This window comes from Ursus maritimus, unplaced genomic scaffold (genome assembly GCF_017311325.1).
Source record: "Ursus maritimus isolate PB19 unplaced genomic scaffold, ASM1731132v1 scaffold_2, whole genome shotgun sequence".
Taxonomy (NCBI): domain Eukaryota; kingdom Metazoa; phylum Chordata; class Mammalia; order Carnivora; family Ursidae; genus Ursus; species Ursus maritimus.
In genome coordinates, this window is record NW_024424452.1 from 42,123,080 (window position 1) to 42,146,262 (window position 23,183).

The 23,183-nt window shown below is 55.2% G+C and overlaps 1 protein-coding gene and 1 long non-coding RNA gene across 4 annotated transcripts; one reads left to right on the forward strand and one right to left on the reverse strand.

Moving 5' to 3' along the window:
* The first annotated feature begins 1,077 nt into the window (after positions 1-1,077).
* Positions 1,078-3,956, forward strand: LOC121103682. The gene is made up of 3 exons (XR_005835871.1): positions 1,078-1,557; positions 2,371-2,916; positions 3,819-3,956. It is a non-coding gene; the product is annotated as an uncharacterized LOC121103682 (long non-coding RNA).
* A 7,253-nt stretch (positions 3,957-11,209) lies between these two features.
* Positions 11,210-20,587, reverse strand: LOC121103944 (SLAM family member 9-like). Of its 3 annotated transcripts, none has more exons than XM_040635856.1 (5): positions 19,817-20,587; positions 18,096-18,185; positions 17,488-17,880; positions 15,617-15,913; positions 11,210-14,101 (listed from the first exon to the last, which is right to left on the reverse strand). In XM_040635856.1, the coding sequence occupies exons 2-5, from the start codon at positions 18,166-18,168 to the stop codon at positions 13,707-13,709; spliced, it is 1,158 nt and encodes a 385-aa protein (XP_040491790.1). In that variant the 5' UTR covers positions 18,169-18,185; positions 19,817-20,587; the 3' UTR covers positions 11,210-13,706. The 3 variants fall into 3 exon arrangements, with proteins under 3 accessions (XP_040491790.1, XP_040491789.1, XP_040491788.1); XM_040635855.1 differs by lacking the exon at positions 19,817-20,587 and having other exon boundaries at positions 11,210-13,407; positions 13,675-14,101; positions 18,096-18,534; XM_040635854.1 differs by lacking the exon at positions 19,817-20,587 and having other exon boundaries at positions 18,096-18,534.
* Positions 20,588-23,183: the final 2,596 nt, after the last annotated feature.

Here is a 23,183-nt window from a genome sequence, read left to right on the forward strand (position 1 = left end):
CCCCCGCTCCTAGCCAGTGATGGGAGATCCCTTCCATGGGCCGTCCCTGAGCCTGTGGGTACGAAGTCCTCGGACAGAGTCCTGATCTGGGCAGCTTCTCCCTTGGTCCCTTCAGGGTGATGGGGACCAAGTCAGCTGTGCCCCTGTCCCTGTCCCTACAGCCCTGGGTGAGTCCTCTCAGGGTGAGGACTGTTTGATTGTGGAAACCACAGCTTGGGGTGGGGCTCGGGGCCCAGGAGGGAGCCCCCAGCAGTTGCTGGCCAGGGAACCCGTAGGGTCACCCAGCTCACGTTCCATGCTGGGGCAGCCCCTGGGACTTGTTACACCTGCTGATACTACTCTCTGTCCCCTCCCGCCGTCCTGTGCAGCAAGAGAGCTAAGGTCACCGGGCCTCCGTGTGTCTAGTTCTCTGTGGGTCACAAGCTCTGTCCCTGTGAGGGGCAGCGGGGGCTCAGCATTACCATCAGTTTTCCAGATGAATAAATTCAAGACCATTTAGGTGATTTGATGAGTCCCCGGTCTGGACGCCGGGATGGGGCAGAGCCAGGCCCAGGTCTCAGGCCTCCTAGGTCACTGAGCTTTCCAGATCCAAGTCCCTCCCAGACCTTGAGAAGCCACACTGAGGGGGAGGGAGGCCAGGCCTGACCCCGGGCAGCCTCTCCCCTTTCTCACACCCCAGGCAGAGGAAACAAGCTTGTGGTTGCAATACTGTGACCTCTGAGGTTCACGGCGGCCCTCTGCTGACCACAGCTGCCCCCCTGCACTGGCTGAGTCACACTCGGGCCAGTGCCTTCAGCCCAGCGCAGGGTGGGGGTGGCTTCTCCCACACTCAGGCTCTTCCAGAGACTTCCATCCCATCTGGGTACAGCTCTGTAGTGGGCAGAGAGCTCATGACCCTGAGCCCGGGGACTCGCGCTGGGCAGCGTTGCTTCTGTGCGGACAGCGGGCTTCAGGCTGGAAACCCTCCTGGAGGTGCAGGGACTCAGTCCGCGGCCGGGGGAGCACGGGCTCTCGGACCAGACACCGTGAGGCTGACTCTCCTCTTCCCCCCCCTTCCCTGCGTGTCCCTGGACACAGGACCAAATGTCCCCGCGCCCGAGCTCTCAGCACAGCGGGATGTGGAGCTGCTGCAGGAGTCGCTGGGGGAGTCCCTGGGCCTGTGCGGGGCCGGTGAGGTCACCCCGCCCCAGGAGACTCCTGTTGGCTCCAGAACGCCCTTGTCCGAGAGACCTTGTGCACGAGAATGTGCTGGCTCTCCTGCTGGACCAGGTTCCCAGGAGCAGCCCCTCCTGCCTCTCCATTGCCCTCATGTCCTTTCGGAGGAACAGGACTGACTTGGGGACAGGCAGCCCCTGAGGGTAGAAGCTCCGTCCGTGAGCCAGCGCCTGTCTGCATTTCCACACAGGAGCCCAAAGCCCCCATCCAGTGAGGATGCGTCAGTGGGAATCAGAACGTCCTTCCCGACGTGGACACTGGATTCCTCATCCCCCCGAAGAGCAACGCCGTGAGCCCCGGGAGTCAGTGATCCTGGCTTGGCCGTCGAATGGGAAGGGACAGGTGAGGAACAAGACATGCACCACTTCCCACGGGCGCTGGAACAAACAGGGGCGACTGGGGGACGTGTGCCCCGAGCTTGCAGCTGCTGGGTAGGGGGATCAGAGGGCCTGTGGGCTCCCCACTGCCTGGCGTCGGACACAGCAAGCCGAGAGCAACCGGAGAAGGAAGGAGACGTCCCACTTGGGGTTGGTGTGGGAGCTGAGCCCTGCCCTTCCCACCATCAGCATTTGGGACAGCAGCTCCGTCCCGGCCCAGGGGCCTCCTCCCTGTGACCCTCAGAGCCCTGGGACCCCACAAGGGATGCTGCCATCTGTGCCCAAACTCTCAAGCCCTCCTTCATGGGGGTGGAAGCCCTCCCTCCCTGAGATGCCGTCCCAGGGGCAGAACCCGTCCTTGAGCTCAGAACTGCCCCTGATTCTCCAGACCTCGGAGAGCTGCTTGGCCCATCCCAGAGCGGTATGGATCCCACTGCTCAGCCCCCCTTTCTCTTTCTGGGCCCGCTGCCTAGGATCCTGTGAGGAGGGGAGGCAGCTCACTGTCCCCATTCTCTGCAGGATGGGTAGATCTCGGGGGACCTGCTTACCAGCATCTGAGTCACAGAGCAGCGCCCCCACCCCGACCTGGGGGAACATGGACCGCTGACGGCTGTGCGGGTGTTGCTGAATGGGGACCTTGCAATAGTACCTTTTCCTTTTCTCACACACCCATCCTTTCACACACCAAATGGCGTTTCCTTTAGTAACGAATATTTTAGCCACTCTCTTTCCTTATGAAGATGATTGTGATGAATTCCCTACCCTCTGTATCCTCCAGATCTACTCAAAACAGTCCCACAAACTGGAGAATAATCTGGCCTGAAGGGCTCAGGTGGCATCTATGCGTGTGGAGAAGAAATCCCTTCCCGATTCCCTGTGCTTGAAACGACCGCCCCACCCGGCACCAAGGAGCACAGCGCGTGTGCAGACCGAACCCGGTCCTGGGCAGATCTAGAACTCCCCGCAGGAATGGCTGCTTCGCGGCCTGAAGCAGGAGTGTCTGAGATGCGCCGGGAGCATCGGGCACCTCGGAGGAGGAGCCCGCGAAAGAGCACCCAGGGGCGACTCTAGGACTCCGCGAGCAGCAGCCTAAGAGAGCTGATTCTGAAGAGTTTTCCTCAGGAAAGGATGCTGTACTTTGTCAAGTGCTTTTCCTGCAACAATCGAGAGGATCACATGGTTCTTGTCTCTTCTCTTAAGATGATCTATTACGTTGATTGATTTCCAAGTGTTGAGCCACCCTTGCAGCCCAGGAATAAATCCCACCGGGTTGTGGTGAACCATCCTTTCAATAAATTGGTGGGTCCTGTTGGCTAGGATCTTGGTGAGTGTTTTGGCATCCGTGTTCCTCAGGGATGTTGGTCTGTAATTCTCCTTTTGGTCTTTGTCTGGTTTTGGGATCAGGGTAATCCTGGCCTCAAAGAATGAGTTTGGAAGTTTTCCTTCTATTTTTATTTTTTGAAACAGCTTCAGTAGAACAGGTATTATTTCTTCTTTAAATGTTGGTGGAATTCCCCAGGGAAGCCATCTGGCCCTGGACTCTTGTTTTTTGGGAGGTTTTTGATTCCTGCTTCAATTTCCTTGCTGGTTATTGGTCTGTTCAGATTGTCCATTTCTTCCTGTTTCAGTCTTGGTAGTTTGTAAGTTTCTAGGAACTCATCCTTTTCTTCTAGATTGCTTATTTTGTTGGCATATAGTTGCTGGTAATAATTTCTGATAATTGTTTCTATTTCCTTGGTGTTAGCCATGATCTCTCCCCTTTCATTCATGATTTTATTAATTTGGGTCCTTTTCCTTTTCTTTTGGATAAGTCTGGCCAGAAGTTTATTAACCTTATTAATTCTGTCAAAGAACTATCTTCATCTTTCATTGATCTGTTCTGCTGTTTTTCTGGTTTCTATTTTATTGATTTCTGCTGTAATCTTTATTGTTTCTCTTCTCCTGCTTGGTTCAGGCTTTATTCGTTGTTCTTTCTTTAGGTCCTTTAGGTCTAAGGTTCGCTTGTGCATTTGGGATTTTTCTAATTTTTTGAGAGAGGCTTGGATGGCTATGTATTTCCCTCTTAGGACCACCTTCGCAATATCCCATAGGTTTTGGACCGATGCGTTTTCGTTCTCATTAGTTTCCATGAATTGTGAGGAGGTTTCCTGGTTGACCCAATCAATCTTTAGCAGGATGCTCTTTAACTTCCATGTGTTTGAGTTCCTTCCAAATTTCTTCTTGTAGTTGAGTTCCAGTTTCACAGCATTGTGGTCTGTAAATATGCATGGGATAATCTCAACACTGAAAAAACAAATAATCCAGTCAAGAAATGGACAGAAGACATGAACAGACACTTCTCCAATGAAGACATACAAATGGCCAACAGACACATGAAAAAATGTTCAACATCACTAGCCATCAGGAAAATACAAATCAAAACCACAATGAGATACCACCTTATACCAGTTAACATGGCAAAAATGAATAAGACAGGAAACAACAAGTGTTGGAGAGGATGTGGATAAAGGGGAAGCCTCTTACACTGTTGGTGGGGATGCAAGCTGGTACGGCCACTCTGGAAAACAGTATGGAGGTTCCTCAAGACGTTAAAAATAGATATACCCTACGACCCAGCAATTACACTACAGAGTATTTACCCCAAAGATACAGATGTAGTGAAAAGAAGGGGCACATGCACCCCAATGTTCATAGCAGGAATGTCCACAATAGCGAAACTGTGGAAGGAGCCGAGATGCCCTTCAACAGATGACTGGATAAAGAAGATGTGGTCCATATATACTATGGAATATTACTCAGCCATCAGAAAGGATGAATACTCACGATTTGCATCAACATGGTTGGAACTGGAGGGGATTATGCTAAATGAAATAAGTCAAACAGAGAAAGACAATTATCATATGGTTTCACTCATATGTGGGACATAAGGAATAGCATGGAAGATCACAGGGGAAGGGAGGGAAAGCCGAACGCGAAGAAATCAGAGAGGGAGACAAACCATGAGAGACTCTTGACTCCAGGAAACAAACTGAGGGTTACAGAAGAGAGGGGGTGGGGGGATGGGGCAGCCGGATGATTGGTGTTAAGGAGGGCATGTGTTGTGATGACCCTGGGTTTATACGCAACTAATGAATCATTGATCGCTACATCAAAAACTAATGATGGACTATATGCTGCCTAACTGAACATAAAAAAAAAAAAAGAAAGAAAAGAAACGTGATTGTGGATTGTGACCCAAAGCACAGTATGTATCAATGAGTTCATCCTGGTCCAGATGAATGTGTAAATGCATAAATAGACATGAGACGGTCTCCCAGCGGAGGAATTTGTGACAATGTGTGTAGACAATCCATCATCAGGAGGCGAAGCATTCGTCCCCACTCCCGAGGTGAGGCTGCACCCAGCGCCTCCCTTCTGCGAGGACAGTGAGGACAGGGAAGGAGTGACTTCACAGTGACAAACACTCCCTTTGGCAGGGGACGGCGGTCAACATCTCCAGGGTCAGTCTTGCGGATGGTGCCGATCACTGATGTGATAAAATGGCTCTGGGGTCTTCTTACCAAAGTCTCCAAACCCCTCTATCCTCAGAGAAACATCAGATAAATCCCAACTGAGGGACCTCCTACCGAGCACCTGCCGGTCCTCCTCAAAACTGCCATCAAAACAAGGAAGGTCGGAGAGACTGTCCCAGGCGCAGAAAGCCCAAGGAGACACGGCAGCTCCACGGAAGGTGGGGTCCTGCCCGGAGTCCGGAACAGAACGAGGACACCGGGTCAAGCTAAGGACCACAGAATAAGGTGTAGACTATCCTTACGTCATATTAGAACATTGACTGTGACAAATATTGAGTTAACTTGTTAATTAAAGGGTAACTCTGTGAGGACTGGATGGAACTCACTCCACTATCTTCCCAGTATTTTGGAACTCTAAAACTGTTATAAAAATAAAGTGGTGTTTTCTTTTTTATCAAGTGCTACCCTTGTGAGCTCATGTCCCTTCTGGTTATTGGATCGAAAGCAAGACACTCACATGTGTCCAGGCACCATTTCCACAAAGAGCAGCAAGATCTGTGTGTGCCCCTCCCCCACACACCCAGGAACACTTGGTCCCAAATAAAACCCTCTTGCACCTCCGACCCATGACAGAGGATCTGAAATAGTTCCGACTCTGTCCCCAAGCCTGCTTCACAGATGTTCCCCGGGCATTCCCCCAGCAGGTGTTTCCTGGGCCCCTCCCAGTGCCAGGCACAAACCCCGGCCCATGACCCGGGGCCACACATAATCCGTGTCCCAGCCACGTGGAGTCCACGCTAAGCAGGGCGCACACGCTGAACCAGGAAATGCCCGCTCTCCTGCCTGAGACCCTGGGACAGTTACAGAGAAGGGACAGTGCAGGATGCTGGGGGTGCGGCCCTGGGGTCCAGGGAGGCCTCTGTGAGGAAGGGACAGGGGGTAGAGGCCTGCAGACTCTGGGGTCCCCAGGAGGTCACTCAGGAGCTGCCCCTGGTCCCCACCTGACCGGACCCTCCACATTCTGTGGCACACTTTAGGGGACACAGGTCCCCAGCTCCTTGGGCACCAGCATCTCCTGACCCTCCTGCCCCACTAGCCGCTCCTCCTCAGACCCTCCATCCTGACTCTGACCATTCTTGTGCTGGGCTTTCTTCCTGGACCCCTTCTCAGTCTACACTGCCTTCCCCTGAACCCCAGACCTGTCTATGCAATTGCCTGATGACAGTTCTGCGTGCAGATGCCATGTGTCTCCTGCCGGACCTCAGCCCGGATCCGACTCCGCTCCTCCCCCAGGGCTCCCCTTCTCAGGAGGGCACCACCACCCTCCACGGTGCCCAGGCCCAATCCTAGAGGCCACCTCGACCTCCCCTCCTCGCATACCCACGTCTCACCCATCAGCAAGGCCTGTCAACTCTAAAGTATTTCACAAATCCCCCCCGTCCCACCCCCTCCTCCGTGTCTCCATTCTACCCATCGAGAACTTGGAGCTCCTCTGGCTACACTGTCCAGGCCCGTGAGGCAGGAGGGGGCAGGGCCGCATTTGAAGCCTAGCGTTTTGGCTCCAGATTCCCCGCTTCTGAGTTGAGGCCGAGCCACCAGCAGCCCCTCCGCAGGTCCTCCTCCAGGCTGCACCCTCCCCCTCCAGCCCTGCCCTGTGTCCTCCACACACGGCCACCTGGGCCTCTCCGCCAGCCTCACGCCCTGCCCCTGCCCCGCTCAGCAACTCTGCGGACCCCCCATCCCTCCTAGATGAACCCGGTGCTCCCGGGGCCTCAGGCCGCCTCCCCCACCCCTCTCCCTGCTGCTCCGCTCACTGCCCTGCAGCCCTGAGCCTGGGGCAGCTCCTCCAGCACTGTGGGCAAGCTACCAGCTCGGGGCCTTGGTTCACGTCACCTCTGCTTGCAATGTCCTTCCACGGACTTGCACGGTTCCCACTCACCCCTACTCAGCCTCTGCCGCCTCCCCAGAGTGACCCATCTAGAACAGCAGCTCCCCTGCCTGACTCTGCTTCTTGTGTTCCTCCCATGGGCCACACCCGACCTTATATCTACTTGGTCACTGGCTTATTTCCAGTGTCCTCCCCAAAATACAAGATCTCGAAGCCAGGGGATTAATTTTGTTCACTGTGTACCCAGCACCAAGCACAACAGTAAGCACTGCCCCTTACTGTCTTTGAAGAGGACCGATGGCTCCTGCTTGGCAGGATCCCTTGGGCTCGGGTGTCCTCACTGTGGACATTTCTGAGGTCAGGACACACGTTTGCACTGACGTTGCCTAGCGGTCCATAAAGGACTGATGTATCGACGTCACCCATACAGTGTAGCTCCGATGAAACCCAGTAGCCACTGTGAACCGCGAGGAAGTAGGACGGGCTCTCCTGGAGCAGAGGGGCTGTGGGACACACAGGTGGAAGGGAGACTTCGATTCTGGAAACATCTGCTCCAATTTTCAATCCTACGTGTAAACGTGAGCTCCGTCATCAGGAGCTCCCTGCCCGAGAACACGGAACAATTTATTTCCTCTGTGTGGTTAATTTTTAAAAATGTAAGCCAACAAACTTCTGACTGCTTTTTCTTGAAGTAGACTCTATGCCCAATGGGGGCTCGAACTCACCACCCCCAGATCTAGAATCGCGGTTCCACCGACTGAGTGAGCCAGGTGCCCCAAACTACCTTTGAAATTAGGTATTACTGGTTGAGTACATAACGCTAGACACCAGTTCATGTGGTTCTTGATTTAATCCTGTGAACAGCTTGCTGAGGTCAGTCCCATCAGCATCCTCACAGGGCTCAGCAGAAATCAGAGGCACAGAGAGGCTGGGTGACTTGCCCAGGGTCACACAGGCTGGAGCGGGAATCAGGCAGGAGCCGCAGCTGTGAGCGCTCCAGGTGGGGACGAGGCGGGAAGCGCCCTCAGGGTCCCCTGCACCCCACCTTCCTCTCAGAGTGTCTCCACCTGTTGTCTCCTTTCTCTCTGGATTGTCTCCTAGGCTGGGCTCCTAATCCCTGACTCCTGTGTGTATGTTTATGTGTGTATTGTTGCCCCAAGTCGACCTGCCAGCCCCTCCCAGTTTCTCTGGCACTGACACCCTGACCAGCCCCGGTGGTGGCTCTGGGAGCAAAGGAAGAGGCTCCGAGGCCCCACCCCGCTGGGCAGCACCTGTGCCCCCAAGCCTCCCTGAGCAGCCGCCCTCCAAGTCCAGAGAGCAGGCACCAGCGCCACCTGGTGGCCGAGGACCAAACGGACGCTAGAGATTTCCAGCAAAGAAGCCTTCCCACCTCAGCTCACCTGCACACACAGGTCATGAGCACCTACTGTGTGCAGCAGGGGGAAGCAGAGACAGGACGCTAAGTCGTTGTCCTAGGGAAGCCCACAGGCTGGACGGAGACAGAAGCACAGATCCTTCAGGGAAGGGGGAGGAGCCTCCACGCAGAGGCTCCTGGGCATTTTCTTTCATCCAGGGAACAAGAGCCACACAGGGGACAGGGAAACACAGCAGGAAGGGGGCTAGGAGCAGCCGTGCAGGAAGGCCCGTTGGGGGGCGGCTTGGGGCACACGGCCACCAGGAAGGGAAGGAGCTGCAGGCAGGCGCAGACAGGTGGCTCAGGCCCCATGCCCGGGTCTCTTCTCCTGACGGAGGCCCCGCAGCTGTAACCAGAGGACGCTGCTCCCGGTGCTGTGGGCGTCCTGCCCGCAGTCTGCAGGAGCGAGCTCTGAGCGGGGTCAGCAGGTGGCCAGCAATGGCCTTGACATTCGCTTCAGTGAGAAAACAGGCTCCTCGTGCATGAAAGTTTACAGTAGTGACAGCCGGGGGGGAAGGACGGAAGGGGAGGGAGAGAGCCCACTGGTCCTTGTTGTGTCCAGGTCTCTCATTACAGGCCTCCAGGGGGTCAGGGAACGGGGGGACCTCGGCATGGGGGAGGGGTACGAACAGGGCAGAGCGGGGAGAGCCCAGTCCCTCTTGCCCCCGTCCAGCTCTCCGATTCAGGCCACAGGGTCCCTGTGCGTGGAGGGATGGTGGGTCACACGGCTAAACCCTAAGAGGATGTCCTCTGAGGACAGGGGCCCGAAGACCCGGGTGACAGCAGGACTCGGCAGCAGCCAGGTCCTGGTCCGCCATCCACCAAGAACAAGCCAGGAGGGGAGAAGCCAGCACAGCCCACATGAGGGAGACAGAGCCAGGCCACGCTGACCGGGGTTAGGGCAGGAGAGCTCGGCCATGGGATGCCAGGAGCGTGGGCAGATCCCTGTCCAGGCCACGAGAGCATCATTAACATGCAGAGCAGCCAGGACCAACACCTCGTCCTCCCGACTGTGCGTCCCAGACCGGGGGGGTGGGGCTCCGGGCCTCCCTAGGAAATCCAGGCCCCTGAGGCCAAGGACAGACCTTCCATCTCGTGTCCTCAGACATCACACGGGCCCTTCAGGTAGTGGGAGCAGAAAGCACGTTCGCTGGATGTGAGGACGACTCTGCTTCCAGAAGCTTTGGGGTGGAATTGGGGCAATTCTCCTCTGGACACCAAGCTCAGATGTGGGTAACTCACCGCGCCTGAAACAACGTAGGAGTCCTCCGCAGGCGTCACCAAGGACAAAGGGCCTTAGGCTCTGCCCGGACTTTTCCCTGGATGGTGTTCTAGACTCCAGCCCCAGCTCAGAGCCCTGCCTGCTTGAACTCTGCTCCTCGGCCTCCCCCCACCCAGTTCCCAGAGGTCCTGCCAGAGAAGGCTGCCTGCTCCCACCGCCCCTGACCTAACCCAGTGAGCCCCTGCTTCACCCCTGCCCAAGCAGGCCCAGGCCCAGAACCCGCCGCAGGCTGGCAGGGACCCCGCAGTCCTGGGAGCTGGGTTCGGAGTTCAGCTTCGTCTTCTAGGTGGACATTTCCCAGAGCAGGTGATGATTCAGACCCTAACTTAGCAGGAGCTCCAAAGAGCCTTTGCTCCAAAGAGGAAAGCAGGAGCGTGAATCTGTGGTCCTACATATTGTGACAATCAGATTACAGCATTTACGTGATGTGCCCCTGGAGCAGGGCCGTGAACATCTCAGAAGGGATCTGCTCTGCAGCATTTCCATATCTCCTGACCTTTGCCCCCCACCCCTTTATCGAGCAGCATCTCTCACAGCTGATGCTCCGTGGATCCCACTGAGAATGTCTGATGCAGGTAAGTCGGGTGCCAGTGTGAGGACACGGTGAGTGACAGCGGCCGAGCTGTGCTCTGTCCTCCCCATGAGCCCTCCACCGCGTCTCGCTCTCCCCGCAGGGCAGCTCATGGGCCCCGGGCTCCCTTCCCTGAACCCCTATATGGTCACAGTAACACCACCTCATCCACGCCCTGAGTGTGAGCTGCTTAGGGGGGACCCGTCAGCCCCCAACCCAGACCCTCCCCGATGGTGGACTCGCTCCTTCCACAGACAGTGCATGAGCTCCCACTGCGCGCCGGCCCTGCTCCGGGGGCTCACGCACGTGCACGAGCGCACCCAGCACACCCCCTGCCTTCCTCCTGTATTAGGAGGGGAAAGGCAGCGCGCGGGAAGCAGAGCAAACAAGGTGAGCAGGGCTCGGGGTGAAAGAGCAGGCGGGGGGCTCAGCACCTGGGAGTGTGGTTTCGGGGTTACCCCAGGAGCTCAGAGTAGGCTTCCTCAAGAAGGGGAATCCTGAGAGAAGACTGGAAGGAGGTGAGGAGTGACAGTGGACATCTGGGGGAATCGTTTTCCTAGCCCAGGTGACAGCCTGTGGAATGGCCCTCAGGTGGGACCCTGCCCGGCCTGTTCCAGGAGCAGGAGGTCTGTGTGGCCGGACCGTATGTGAGCCCAGGTGGCCAGAGGTCGGACGTCATCAAGAGCAGGAAGGACACACAGTTCGGGGCGTGAGCACTGTCCATGACCAGGGAAAACAACAGTCCTGTGTTACGGACAGTGTTCCAGCTTTGGAAAGGTGGAGGGTTTGTCAGGTCATGAAAGCATAGCTCGGCTTTACCACTCACGTCAGACAAGGAGAATCCCGCACCCAATGCAGGACAACACCTGCTAACCCACGGATTACAGTCAGTCACACGCAGAGACCTTAACTTCCTAAAGTAAATATCAGCAAATAAATCACATGATACCTCATGATCGCACTGCATTTATTGTACGAATACAAGGACAGTATAATGAGGAAATTCATTAGTGGAATTTACTGCAGCAGCAGAGGGAAGAAGTTGTTCCCGTTTACGGAGCAGGTGCGGACTCCCAGGCACAGCCACACAGGCTTTCCATCACCTTCTCTAATCCCCAGGAGAACCCACAGAGTCACACGATCCCCTGTGTCAGCAGCGTCGTCCGGGGCGGGATGGACAGCTTTACTGGGAAGGGTAAACGTTCTCGGTGGCGCTGGCCATGTAGTCTCTGTCCAACTGTCCACCTCGGCCACTACAGCGAGAAGACAGCCCAATACCACACCGCAATGACGTGATGTGCTGTGTTCCAATAAAACTTTATTTCTAAAAACACATATGGACTAGATTTGACCAATGACTGTAGTCTGCCAAGCCCTTATCAGGAGGGTATAAAAATTCACATCAGTGGCCCTTCCCCAATTTCACTGCACACGTGACCAGGGGAATTGATCTTTTTAAGCAGCTTCTTTAAAATAACTGAATAAACAGTAATAATTCAAATATAGAAGAGAACGGAATGTGTGTTAGAAAGTGCTAGGAAGTACACGCAGGCATTTAGAAAGCTTCTGGTTTTGGGAATGAATTTGCTCAGCAGTTGGTTTATATGAATGTTTGTTATGGGCTCTTTTCCACAGGTGAAGGAATGAGTCAGGCTTGAAGAATCAAAACTAGAAAAATTAGATGTGTTTCTGTAGGTTTCCTTTACGTATTGCTGACATCTACCCAGTTGAAGGACACCTATTCAGTGCCTGCTGGGAGCTGTGTAGAATGGCCGGCAGGTGCCACAGAGGGCGGGGCCGGGAATGGGGCTGGCAGGTGGAGAGTAGACCACACCCATTCACTCCAGCGCAAGGTGGAGAAAGATGGTCCAGGAAAGAACTGGAAACAGGAGCATTTGCCCACGATGCAGGAGAGGGTGAGAGATGGGTACCCCCGGGACGCCCCAGCATCCGGGAAAGAGGGAAGAGCGAGCAGCAGGTGCGGTGAAGTACAACACATGGGAGCAGGAAAGCGTCAGCAATAGGTCACGCCCTCATGCTCTAGGGGTCCCTGTGAGGTGAGTTCAAAGTGCTGGCTCAGGTGTCCAGTAGGGGCAGCATGGGACCCGGCGAGGGCTACAGGGAAGTAGCCAGCAGGGTCAGGGGGAGGAGCAAGAGAGAGGAATGCAGGATATGGCCCATCCCTGAGAAGGGACTGAAGTGTAGGGAAAAGTCCTCACTGAGCCCCGAGGAGCTCCGTGTCCTCTGAGGGTACAGGAGAGAGAGGGAGGCAGGTGTCTGTCAATGCAGTCAGTAAAGCTAACTGTCAGGAACAAGGAACTTCTGCTTTCTCCTGAGCAATAGCAGGCTAGGCCATCGGCCAGCAGGACAGGACAGAAGGGAAGTTTGCCGGGATGCGGGACAGCCGAGGGTTGGAGAGAGAAGCCCTGGAGCTCCGTTCCCTAGGCTCAGTCCCGCCTCCTGGGCTCCCAGCTATGTGGCCTGGAGAGTAGGCTTTCTGGCTCCTTCTACTGATCTGTAAAGTGGGCACAAAGATCCCCACCTCACAGAGAGTCCACGAGGACCCAGTGAGTTAGGAGGGAGCAGAACGGTCAGAACAGTGCGAGTCACAGAGCAGCACTCAGCCAGCGCTCACGGTTACGAATTCACAGGGTCCGTGAATAGCTCTCAGCATGGGACTGGCCGCTGGGTGGTGTTCAAGACTGTCCAGGCGGGATATTGGGAATTCACCAGGGCTCGTCCCCGGGGCTGCGGGTCTGAAAGGCAGTTGGATGTCGTAGAGACCAGGGGGAGAGTGGGGCCGTCTGGGGTTGACACGTAGCTGAGGCTGAGCGGTCCTGGAACAGGTTTGTTTACTCAGTTTCCCCCTTGATCTACCCCTGTGTGTGTCTCACGGTGACCTTGTGTGGAACGATTTAGCACAGAAATAACTGACGGTGGATCCATCCAGTCCCTGCTCAGAACCTCAGAGGTGGAGGAGGCAGGACCCGAGCTGCAGGCGTCATGCTCACGAGACAGGTGTCCCTGGAGGGTGGGATTCTCCTGCTTCTTCTCATTAAATCGTAACTGTGGCCTGGCCTGGCCTGCGGACCTCACTGTAGACAGTGGTGAGAGGGTTCTCCTCTTCTAGATCAGGGGCACCCCTACCCTGGAATGCAGACAGAGGGCTCCTGGAGCAGCTGAGGGACAGAGCAGCCCAGAGGGACCCGCACAGACCCAGTGCTGCTGACATGACCTCCCTAGCGCCCAGCACTGCATGGGGCCTGAGGAGAATTTTCTTAGTGAATATCGCGTTGTCTGGAGAGGGTTACCGAGGCATCCAGGCCAGATCGTGCAGATGACTGGGATTGACAGACACACACCCAGGCCCAGAGGGACTTGGGAGAACCCAGGCTGCCCCCTCCCCCAGCCTCACCCTGTCCCTCCTGTCTCCAGACTCCCGCTGGCTCAGCTCTGCATAGTGGATGCCAGCATCCGGGTCCCTGTGGTCCTCCTGCGATCCTGCACTTGAGTCATGCACAGACGGAGCTGGAGTCTGAGCCTGGAGACCTGGACCCTCCCCCTCCATGACCCCACGGCCACGGCCACACCAGCCAGCCTCCTGCGGGACATTCCCTGAGCCGCAAAATGCAGGAAAAGGGAGCCCGGGGTCCAGTGGGGGAGGGAGGGGTCTGGGCTCAGGAAGGAGAAGTGCAACCTGCCTCTCCCAGAGTCCACGTTCTTCTTCTCCCCACGTGTCTTCCAAAGGTACAGCCCAGCTCCCAGGATCAGCAGCACGATCACAACAGATCTTAGGATGTTTCGTAATAGGGCAGCAGTGACCTGTCCATGTAGACCTGTTTCTGTCGCACAGAGGGAGTGAGGAAGGTTAAGGCAAGACAGCAGTGAAGACACCCGTGGTGACGCACACAGAGACGTCTGAAGGGACCTGGTCAGAAGCTGAAGAGGGAGGAGCACGGCAGGTGCTTTCCCTCAGCCAGTTCCTGATCTCCTGCTTGGGGCCAGGGTGCTGAGAGGAACGGGACATGGTGCCCGCCCTTGAGGAGCCCCTCAGCGGGGGGAGGGCTGAGAACAGGCCAGAGGCAGCCATCCAGAGCCATCCCAGGGCACGAGAGCTTTACAGCTTGTACCCAGGTCTTCATGGAGGGCCTCCTGGAGGAGGTGATGGAGAAAACTGGTCTTCCGGGAGGAGTAGGAGATTACCCGATATTCAGGGTTGGGGGACATTCCAGGAAGGAGAGCCATGAACAGGAATGTCTGTGTCAACTCTCCAGCCCTGGGAGCTGCCAGCACCCACTGGGGCAAAAGGGAGAGGGACCAGGCAGGGGGAACTGGGTAGGAGGATGAGAGGGAGGCAGAAGCCTCTCTCCAGAGGGTCCAGTGGGTCACTGAGCCATGAGCTTCCTCTGGGATTAGGGATGCTGAGGCACCAGGTTCTCCCACAGCTGGTGGAGGAGGGGGTGGAGGGACAAGGGGGCAGGCGGGGACCCAGGTCATCATTCATTCAGGGACACACTGACTGTGAGTAGACTTCCCGAGGCCGAGGGTGGGACAGGCATGCAAAGGAGAAGCAGACACGGCCCCTACCCTCCAGTGTTCAGGCTGCAGAGGAGACTAATCCCAGCCCAGAGCATCAGCTCTCTGTGTGGGGCCCTGACTGCTCCTTAGAGGAGACGAGGTGTGAGGGTAGGACAGCGGCAGCTCCTGCAGGGCCCTGAGCCATCGAGGCCGAGGAGCCCCTGTGCAAACTCTCTTAATGCTGGAACTGCACCCAGCAGCCGTCCTGTGGGACTGCAGGGGTCACAGGCCCCGGAGCAGCTGCAGCGAAGGGGTCCCTGGACGGGAATAAGTGGGGGAGTGGAGGACCCCTGACTTGGAGATGCTGAGGGCAGAAGGAGGGGCCTGAGCAGAGGCTGGAAGCTGAGTAGAGCAGGACACATCCAGGAATGCAGGCAAGCAGGTGGGCATGAAGCGTGTTTGTGAGGCCAGAATCGGGCAGAGGAGCCCTGAGCCTTGAATCCTGCAGGGAGTCTCTGGCTCAGACCCATCAGAGGGAACAGACCGCTGACACCTCCCAACTCGCTCTTTCTGAAAACCACCCTAGACAGACACGGGATGATGGATGAGGGTGGGAGAGGTACCTGCTGGTGCTGGCTGGACCAGCAGGGGTGAGGGGAGGAGAGCTGTAGGGGAGGGACGCCGAAGGGCAGAAGCAGCTTGGATGTGACTGCCAGAGTCCTGGATGGGGTGATCAGGTGGCAGATGGTGACATGAACATGGGTGACAAGAGCTGGGATCCCTCACCCAGGGTTGCCTGAGCTCGGGGAGAGCCCCTACCTCTGGTAGGATGCACTCACCGTGGCCACAGACGTCCCCAAGGTACCAAGTGGCAGTTTTCTGGTCTACATGGTTTCTGACGACACAGGTGAGGCTGGCACTGGGCTGGCTAAGGGGCAGGGTCACAGCCAGGGTCCAGGGGTTGGGGGCTGGTCCCATGGACGGTCTCTGCTCCAGCTCCCTAGGGAGGCCCTCGCTCTCCCAGGACACGGTCAGGTCCTCCCTGGTTCCCGTGGTGTCACACTCCACGGTGACGTTGCACCAGCCTGGTGTGAGGGACAGAACCGTGGCCCGGATCTGGGGAAGGGGCACGGGCTCTGTGGTGGGAGAGACAAGAGGACAGAGGCTCACGTGAGTGGAGAGCATCACAGCTCCTGCTTTCTCCTGCGGATTCTCCCTGACGCTCTGGCTTCCTCCCCCGAAGGATGGTGCCTGCATTTTACAGATAACTCAGAACAGACCCAAATATACAGCAGGTGCCAAAAAGGAGTGGGAGACGCTGAGTTCAGCTCTATGTGATTTCACTAGACAGAGCAATTCTTAAAAATCTCCCCTTAGAAAATAAATGCTAGCGCCCCATCTCAAACCCAATTAATTGTAAGAAATGGGCGTCCCCTAGAAGAAGTAGAATTTGGGACTGGATTTGTCCTTGTCCAGGCCCCAGTCCTGCTTCTCCTGCTCGGATGGTGCCTGGGACTGCGCAGCCCATGGAGCAGATGGTCATTGGCCGCTATGGGAGCCCGGATGTGGACCGTGGGCTCCCACCGGGAGAGACTCTGCTGCAGGACACATTGGTACCCCTACGATTGGCCACCACCAGTGTGGCTGGAACGCGCACTGAACTTGGGGTCTACACAGGAACACAAGGGACAGACCGACAGTCAGTCTGGGGAATCTCGCAGACCTGAGCTGCACAGGCCACTCTCTCTGGAGCAGGACGTCTCCCTGAGCAGGGGGGAGTGCAGGGAGAGAGAGCTGCTCACTGAGCTTCTGAGGAAGGGCTGACCTGTGAACGTCTCCTACGTCTGTGGAGGGTTAGAGTCGGACCCGTGAGTCTGAGTGAGCTGCCTCGGGCCGGTGCTTAGAAGGACAGGGGACGGGGCGGGGAGAACCACACGTGGGCTTCTGCATCCTGCTAGGTGACGAGTGTCCCCAACCATGGTCAGGTGCTGATCCTCAGAACCTGCAAGTGTCTTCGGTTCCATGACAAAGGGAAACCGAGGCTGCTAACCAGCTGACCCTAAACCAGAGAAGGTCTGGATTCCCAGATGGGCCCCATGTGATCACAGGGTTCTCCCAAGTGGAGGGGGCAGGAGAGGAGGAGGGAGAGACTCAGGGCCAGAGGGACTCATCCCTCCAGTGCCGGCTGTGAAGGGGGAGGAAGGGCTATGAGCCGGGGGATGCGGGCGCCACTAGAAGGAGGGACAGGAACAGAAATGGATTCTCCCCAGAGCCTCCAGAGAGGAGCAGCCCTGCTGACACCTGGAGCTCATGGCCGAGGCTCTGGGGTCTGAGTCCTGCCCCGTAGCCCAGGAGGACACTCAGGTGGTGGTGTGGTCAGCCCCTGAGGGTCAGTCACCTGTTACAGCAGCACTAGATAGCTGACAGTCACACTGAGCACCCTGAGTCCTATGGGGACAGTGAGTGTTATGGCCAAGTCCCCATTTCCCCCCGCTCCGTGTTCCCCTCCTGAGGCACAGAAGTGATTCATCCCCGGTGTGAACCTCAGCTCTGCCTGTGTTTGCTCTGAACACACGGCATCTAGTTCCAGGGGAGAAGATCGAGTCTGAAGGCTGCGGTCTGGAAGGGATCCGGCCATCAGGGCGCATGGACACTCCAGGGACAGAGGACGGAGGTCATCTATGGGGCTGGGGGAGGGGCCGCCACGTACCATAGACCGTCAGGTGGAAATCCTCGTCACGTTCTGTTCCAGTACTGTAGAAGACTCGAACCCGGTACAGCCCGCTGTCCTCAAGGGTCAGGTTGTCTATTGTCAGGGTCATTACGCTGGGCACATGGACCCTCATCTTGAACTTGTCTTGGAAGTTGAGCCATTCTGGAACATTCCTCCCAGGAAGGACATTCAGCATGACTCTGTAGTTTGACCCGTATACAATGCCCCATAAAATCTTCTCCAGCTCGCCTTCTGGGGGTAATTCTGGTTTTCTGATCACATGAAATGACACAGAAGCTCCTTGTGTCTCCTTCAGAGAAACAGGAATTCCAGAATCCTCCACCCCGGAACCACGGACTCCAGAGCTCTGGGTCAGAGCGCTGCAGACGCCTAGGGCACAGGACACAGGAAATGTGAGAGGTTTTCGTTAGGAATAGAGGAGGAACCCCTAGAACCCGTCTGCTTCATGAGATCCGTCCTGTGTGCTCCTCGGACTCTTGGAAGGCGGGAGAGAGCCATGAATGCGAGGCAAGGCTGGGATCCTATGAGCTTCTGCTTCCTGCCCACCCAGCGGCCCTCCTTCCCAGGGAGACCGGGCCACTCACTGAGGAGAAGGCTGGTGAATCCCAGGAGCCAGGAGGCCCCGCCCAGGTGGGGGTCTTCTGAGCAGGTGCCCATGGCCGGCCGCCTCTCTGCTGGCTCAGCAGGTTGCACAGGAAACATCCAGAATACAGATGTAAGAATGGAGGAAAGATTCTTTAACCAGAAGAGCCCTCAGCTCCTCCACACCCCAAGGGCGGGGCTGTTAGTTCCTGGACTCACTGTCTGGTCTAGAGCAAGCCATTCCCATCTCTCCTGTTACCTCTGCATCTGCAGTGAGGCCTCAGGAAATAATTGCAGAATAAATGTAGGAATAGCCCCCCTCTAGGAGGCCCGGAGCTGGAGAGGCCCCGTCCCCGTGCTCACAACAAGCTGAGTGGTCTCCCCTCCCCGGCCTGTACCCCTAGGACCCTTGACCTGGGTCCCTGGATCCCACTCAGCCCAGGCCACCCTGCTAGCCAGCGCCAGCCCATGGACAGCACAGAGTCACATCCTAGAGCCAAGGACGCAGGGCCTCTCCTGCTTTGGGCCTGTTCTCTGTCTTTATACCATTTCACGAGTCAGGTTTCCTTTCTGATTTTCTAGGAACTTCCCTGTCAGTGTCTAAGTGAGAAGCTAGGAACTCGAGAACACAGCACTCCTGGGAAGTGTCCCCCCCCCCACACCCCAATGCACATGAGGCCATGTCCCTACTGCTGTTGCCCCAGGGCTCCGTCTGTGTCCTAGGCTGGCCCTGCCCCCACACACAGCCCCGAGCCCACCCCCACTGGACCAGCGCCACAGCCCCCCTTCCCTGTGAGGCTCTGCCAGCCCTGGGCCCGTGCTCACACACGGGCAGGGGTGGAGAGGGACACGCGCCTCTGGCCCCAGGCTCAGCGGCCTCAGACTCACGGCTGCCTACGGAGGCTCAGGCCCGGCCTCTTCTTCCAGGATGGGTTCCCACAACCTCTGAGAACCCTGTCCTCCCGGGGACCCTAGGGGAGCAGCTCCATCACTCACCCCTGGCTGGTGCCCCGTTCCCCGCCCCCTGGGCTCCCCCTCAGCTGCTCAGACCCTCAGATGCCAAGGCTGGACCCCAGGACTGGCATGGGGCCCCGCACTCAAGGAGGTCAGCCTGGTAGCCGTTAAATCCACTTTCTGGATGTGAGACCAAGTCCTGAGGGTTTGGACCACCCGCAGAGGTCACACAGCAGAGCCAGAGTCAGGGTCTGGACTCCTAACAAGGAGCTCTGAGAAATCCCGCCTCACTGCCGCTGTCCCATTCCACTGTGCGGCCTGCAGCAAGTCACTGTGTCCCGTCTGGGCTCCCCCGACCTGCTCTGCGCCCCTCAGACCAGAGAGCACTCAGCAGTGCCTTGTTCCCCCGCTCCCAGCCAGTGATGGGAGATCCCTTCCACGGGCCGTCCTGGAGCCTGTGGGTACAAAGTCCTCGGACAGAGTCCTGATCTGTGCAGCTCCTCCCCTGGTCCCTTCAGGGTGATGGGGACCACGTCAGCTGTGCCCCTGTCCCCGTCCCTACAGCCCTGGGCGAGTCCTCTCAGGGTGAGGACTGTTTGCTTGTGGAAACCACAGCTTGGGGTGGGGCTCGGGGCCCAGGAAGGAGCCCCCAGCAGTTGCAGGCCAGGGACCCCGGAGGGTCACCCAGCAAACGTTCCATGCTGGGGCAGCCCCTGGGACTCGATACAGCTCTAGGGCTCCGGTAATTCCAGACCCGAGTCCCTCCTACCTGAGGAAGGCACGCTGAGGGGAGGGAGCCCGGCCTGACCCCGGGCAGCTTCTCTCCTTTCTCACACCCCAGGCAGAGGACACAAGCCTGTGGTTGCAACACTGTAACCTCTGAGTTTCAAAGCGGCCCTCTGCTGACCACAGCCTCCCCCCTGCACTGGCTGAGTCATACTGGGGCCAGCTCCTTCAGCGCAGTTCAGGGTAGGGGTGGCTTCTCCCACACTCCGGTACTTCCAGAAACTTCCGGAAACTTCCATCCTGCCTGGGGGGATGGAGCTGTGGGATACCTACAGCTCCCTGGTGGGCAGAGAGCTCATGACCCTGAGCCCGGAGACCCGTGCTGGGCAGTGTGGCTTCTGTGCGGACAGCGGGGCGGGGGGGAGGGGTCTGGGCCTCCCTAGGAAATCCAGGCCCCTGAGGCCAAGGACAGACCTTCCATCTCGTGTCCTCAGACATCACACGGGCCCTTCAGGTAGCGGGAGCAGAACGCACGTTCGCTGGATGTGAGGACGACTCTGCTTCCAGAAGCTTTGGGGTGGAATTGGGGCAATTCTCCCCTGGACACTAAGCTCAGGTGTGGGTAACTCACCGCGCCTGAAACAACGTAGGATTCCTCCGCAGGCATCACCAAGGACAAAGGGCCTTAGGCTCTGCCCGGACTTTTCCCTGGACGGTGTTCTAGACTCCAGCCCCAGCTCAGAGCCCTGTCTGCTTGAACTCTGCTCCTCGGCCTCCCCCTGCCAGTTCCCAGAGGTCCTGCCAGAGAAGGCTGCCTGCTCCCACCGCCCCTGACCTAACCCAGTGAGCCCCTGCTTCACCCCTGCCCAAGCAGGCCCAGGCCCAGAACCCGCCGCAGGCTGGCAGGGACCCCACAGTCCTGGGAGCTGGGCTCAGAGTTCAGCTTCATATATTTTTTTTTTATCTTGGGTCATATTTTATTTCTTTAAATGTATTTTTAACAACTTCCAATGGGGTAAAGAAGGAGTGTGAAATGAACCACTCTATATTAGTGTATTAGTATCAAGTGTCAAGTTTATATATAGAAATACTTAAAAATTCATTGGAAAGCTTATTCGTTATATGACGTTTGGGTATTTTTTAGACCACTTGGTAATATTCCAATATCTTTGGGGTTTTTTTTATTCTTTTTAAAATATGTTCAGTTAGCCAGCGTATGCTACGTCATTAGTTTCTAATGTAGTGTCCAATAATTCATTAGTTTGTGTAACACCCAGTGCTCATCACAACACGTGCCCTTCTTGATACCCATCACCTGGCTACCCCATACCCCCACCACCCCCTTCTGTAACCCTCAGTTTGTTTCCCAGAGTCCACAGTCTCTCATGGTTTGTCTCCCTCTCTGATTTCTTCCCATTCAGTTTTCCCTCCCTTCCCCTATGGTCCTCTAGGCTATTCCTTATGTTTCACATATGAGTGAAACCATATGATAATTGTCTTTCTCTGCTTGACTTATTTCACCCTAGAGTTCCATCCATGTTGATGCAAATGGTGGGTATTCATTCTTTCTGATGTCTGAGTAATATTTCATTGTATATATGGACCACATCTTCTCTATCCATTCATCTGTTGTAGGACAACTCTCTCCTTCCACAGTTTGGCTATTGTGGACATTGCTGCTATGAACATTGGGGTGCATGTGCCCCTTCTTTTCACTACATCTGTATCTTTGGGGTATATACCTAGTAGTGCAATTGCTGGGTTATAGGGTAGCTCTATTTTTAAGGTCTTGAGGAATGGCCACGCTGTTTTCCAAAGTGGCTATACCAGCTTGCATTCCCACCAACAGTGTAGGAGGGTTTCCCTTTCTCCACATCCTCACTAACATTTGTCGTTTCCTGTCTTGTTAATTTTGACCAGTGTAACTGATGTAAGATGGTATCTCATTGTGGTTTTGATTTGTATTTCCCTGATGGCTAGTGATGTTGAACATTTTTTCATGTGTCCATTAGCCATTTATATGTCTTTTTTGGAGAAGTGCCTGTTCATGTCTTTTGCCCATATCTTGATTGGATTATTTGTTTTTTTGGGTGTTGTGTTTGAAAATTCTTTATAGATCTTGGATACCAGCCCTTTATCCGTAATGTCATTTGCAAATATCTTCTCCTATTCCGTGGGTTGCCTCTTAGTTTTGTCAACTGTTTCCTTTGCTATGCAGAAGCTTTTTATCTTGATGAAGTCCCAAAAGTTCATTTTTGTTTTTGTTTCCCTTGCCTTTAGGGACGTGTCTTGAAAGAAGTTGTTGTTGCCGATGTTGAAGTGGTTAGTACCCATGTTTTCTTCTAGGATTTTGATGGATTCCTGTCTCCCATGTAGGTCTTTCATCCAATTTGAGTTTATCTTTGTGTATGGTGTAAGAGAATGGTCCAGTTTCATTCTTCTGAATGTGGCTGTCCTATTTTCCCAGCACCATTTACTGAAGAGAATGTCCTTTTTCCATTGGATGTTCTTTCCTGCTTTGTCAAGGATTACTTGACCATAGAGTTGAGGGTCCATTTCTGGGTTCTCTATTCTGTTCCATTGATCTATGTGTCTGTTTTTGTGCCAGTACCATGCTGTCTTGATGAGCACAGTTTTGTAATAAAGCTTGAAGTCAGGCATCGTGATGCCCCCAGCTTTGGTTTTCTTTCTCAACATTTCCCTGGGACTCAGGATCTTTTCTGGTTCCATACAAATTAAGGATTTTTTTGTTCCAGTTCTGTGAAAAGTGTCCATGGTATTTTGATAGGAATGGTATTGCAAGTGTAGATTGCTCTGTGCAGCATAGACATTTTAACATTGTTTATTCTTCCAATCCATGAGCATGGAATGTTTTTCCATCTCTTTGTGTCTTCCTCAATTTCTTTAGTAAGTGTTCTATAGTTTTTGGAGTACAGACTCTTTACCTCTTTGGTTAGGTTTATTGCTAGGTAGCTTACAGTTTTTGGTGCTATTGTAAATGGAATTGATTCCTTAATTTCTCTTTCTTCACTTGTATTGTTACTGTATAGAAATGCAACTGATCTCTGATTTTGTAACCTTCCATGTTGCTGAATTGCTGTATGAATTCTAGTAGTTTGGGGGTGAAGTCTTTCACATAAAGTATCATTTCATCTGCAAAGAGAAAGTGTTTGACTTCTTCTTTGCCAATTTGAATGTCTTTTATTTCTTTTTGTTTTCTGATTGCTAAGGTTAGGACTTTTAGTACTGGTTGAACAATAGTGGTGGGAGGGGGCATCCCTGTCGTGTTCCTGACCTTAAGGGAAGAGCTCTCAGTTTTTCCCCACTGAGAATGATATTCACCTTTTGCTTTTCATAGATGGCTTTTATGATTTTGAGGTATGTTTCCTCTATCCCTATACTTTGAAGAG

Excerpts from the sequence above, each read along its gene's own strand:
- LOC121103944 (XM_040635855.1), bottom strand. The coding sequence starts at position 18,213 with ATGTTTCCTGTGCAACCTGCTGAGCCAGCAGAGAGGCGGCCGGCCATG. Across the intron at positions 15,914-17,487 it reads TTTCCACCTGACGGTCTATG|AGCCCGTGCCCCTTCCCCAG; the intron begins GTACGTGGCGGC and ends CTCCCACCACAG. Across the intron at positions 14,102-15,616 it reads TGGGGACGTCTGTGGCCACG|AAACAGGTCTACATGGACAG; the intron begins GTGAGTGCATCC and ends TCTGTGCGACAG.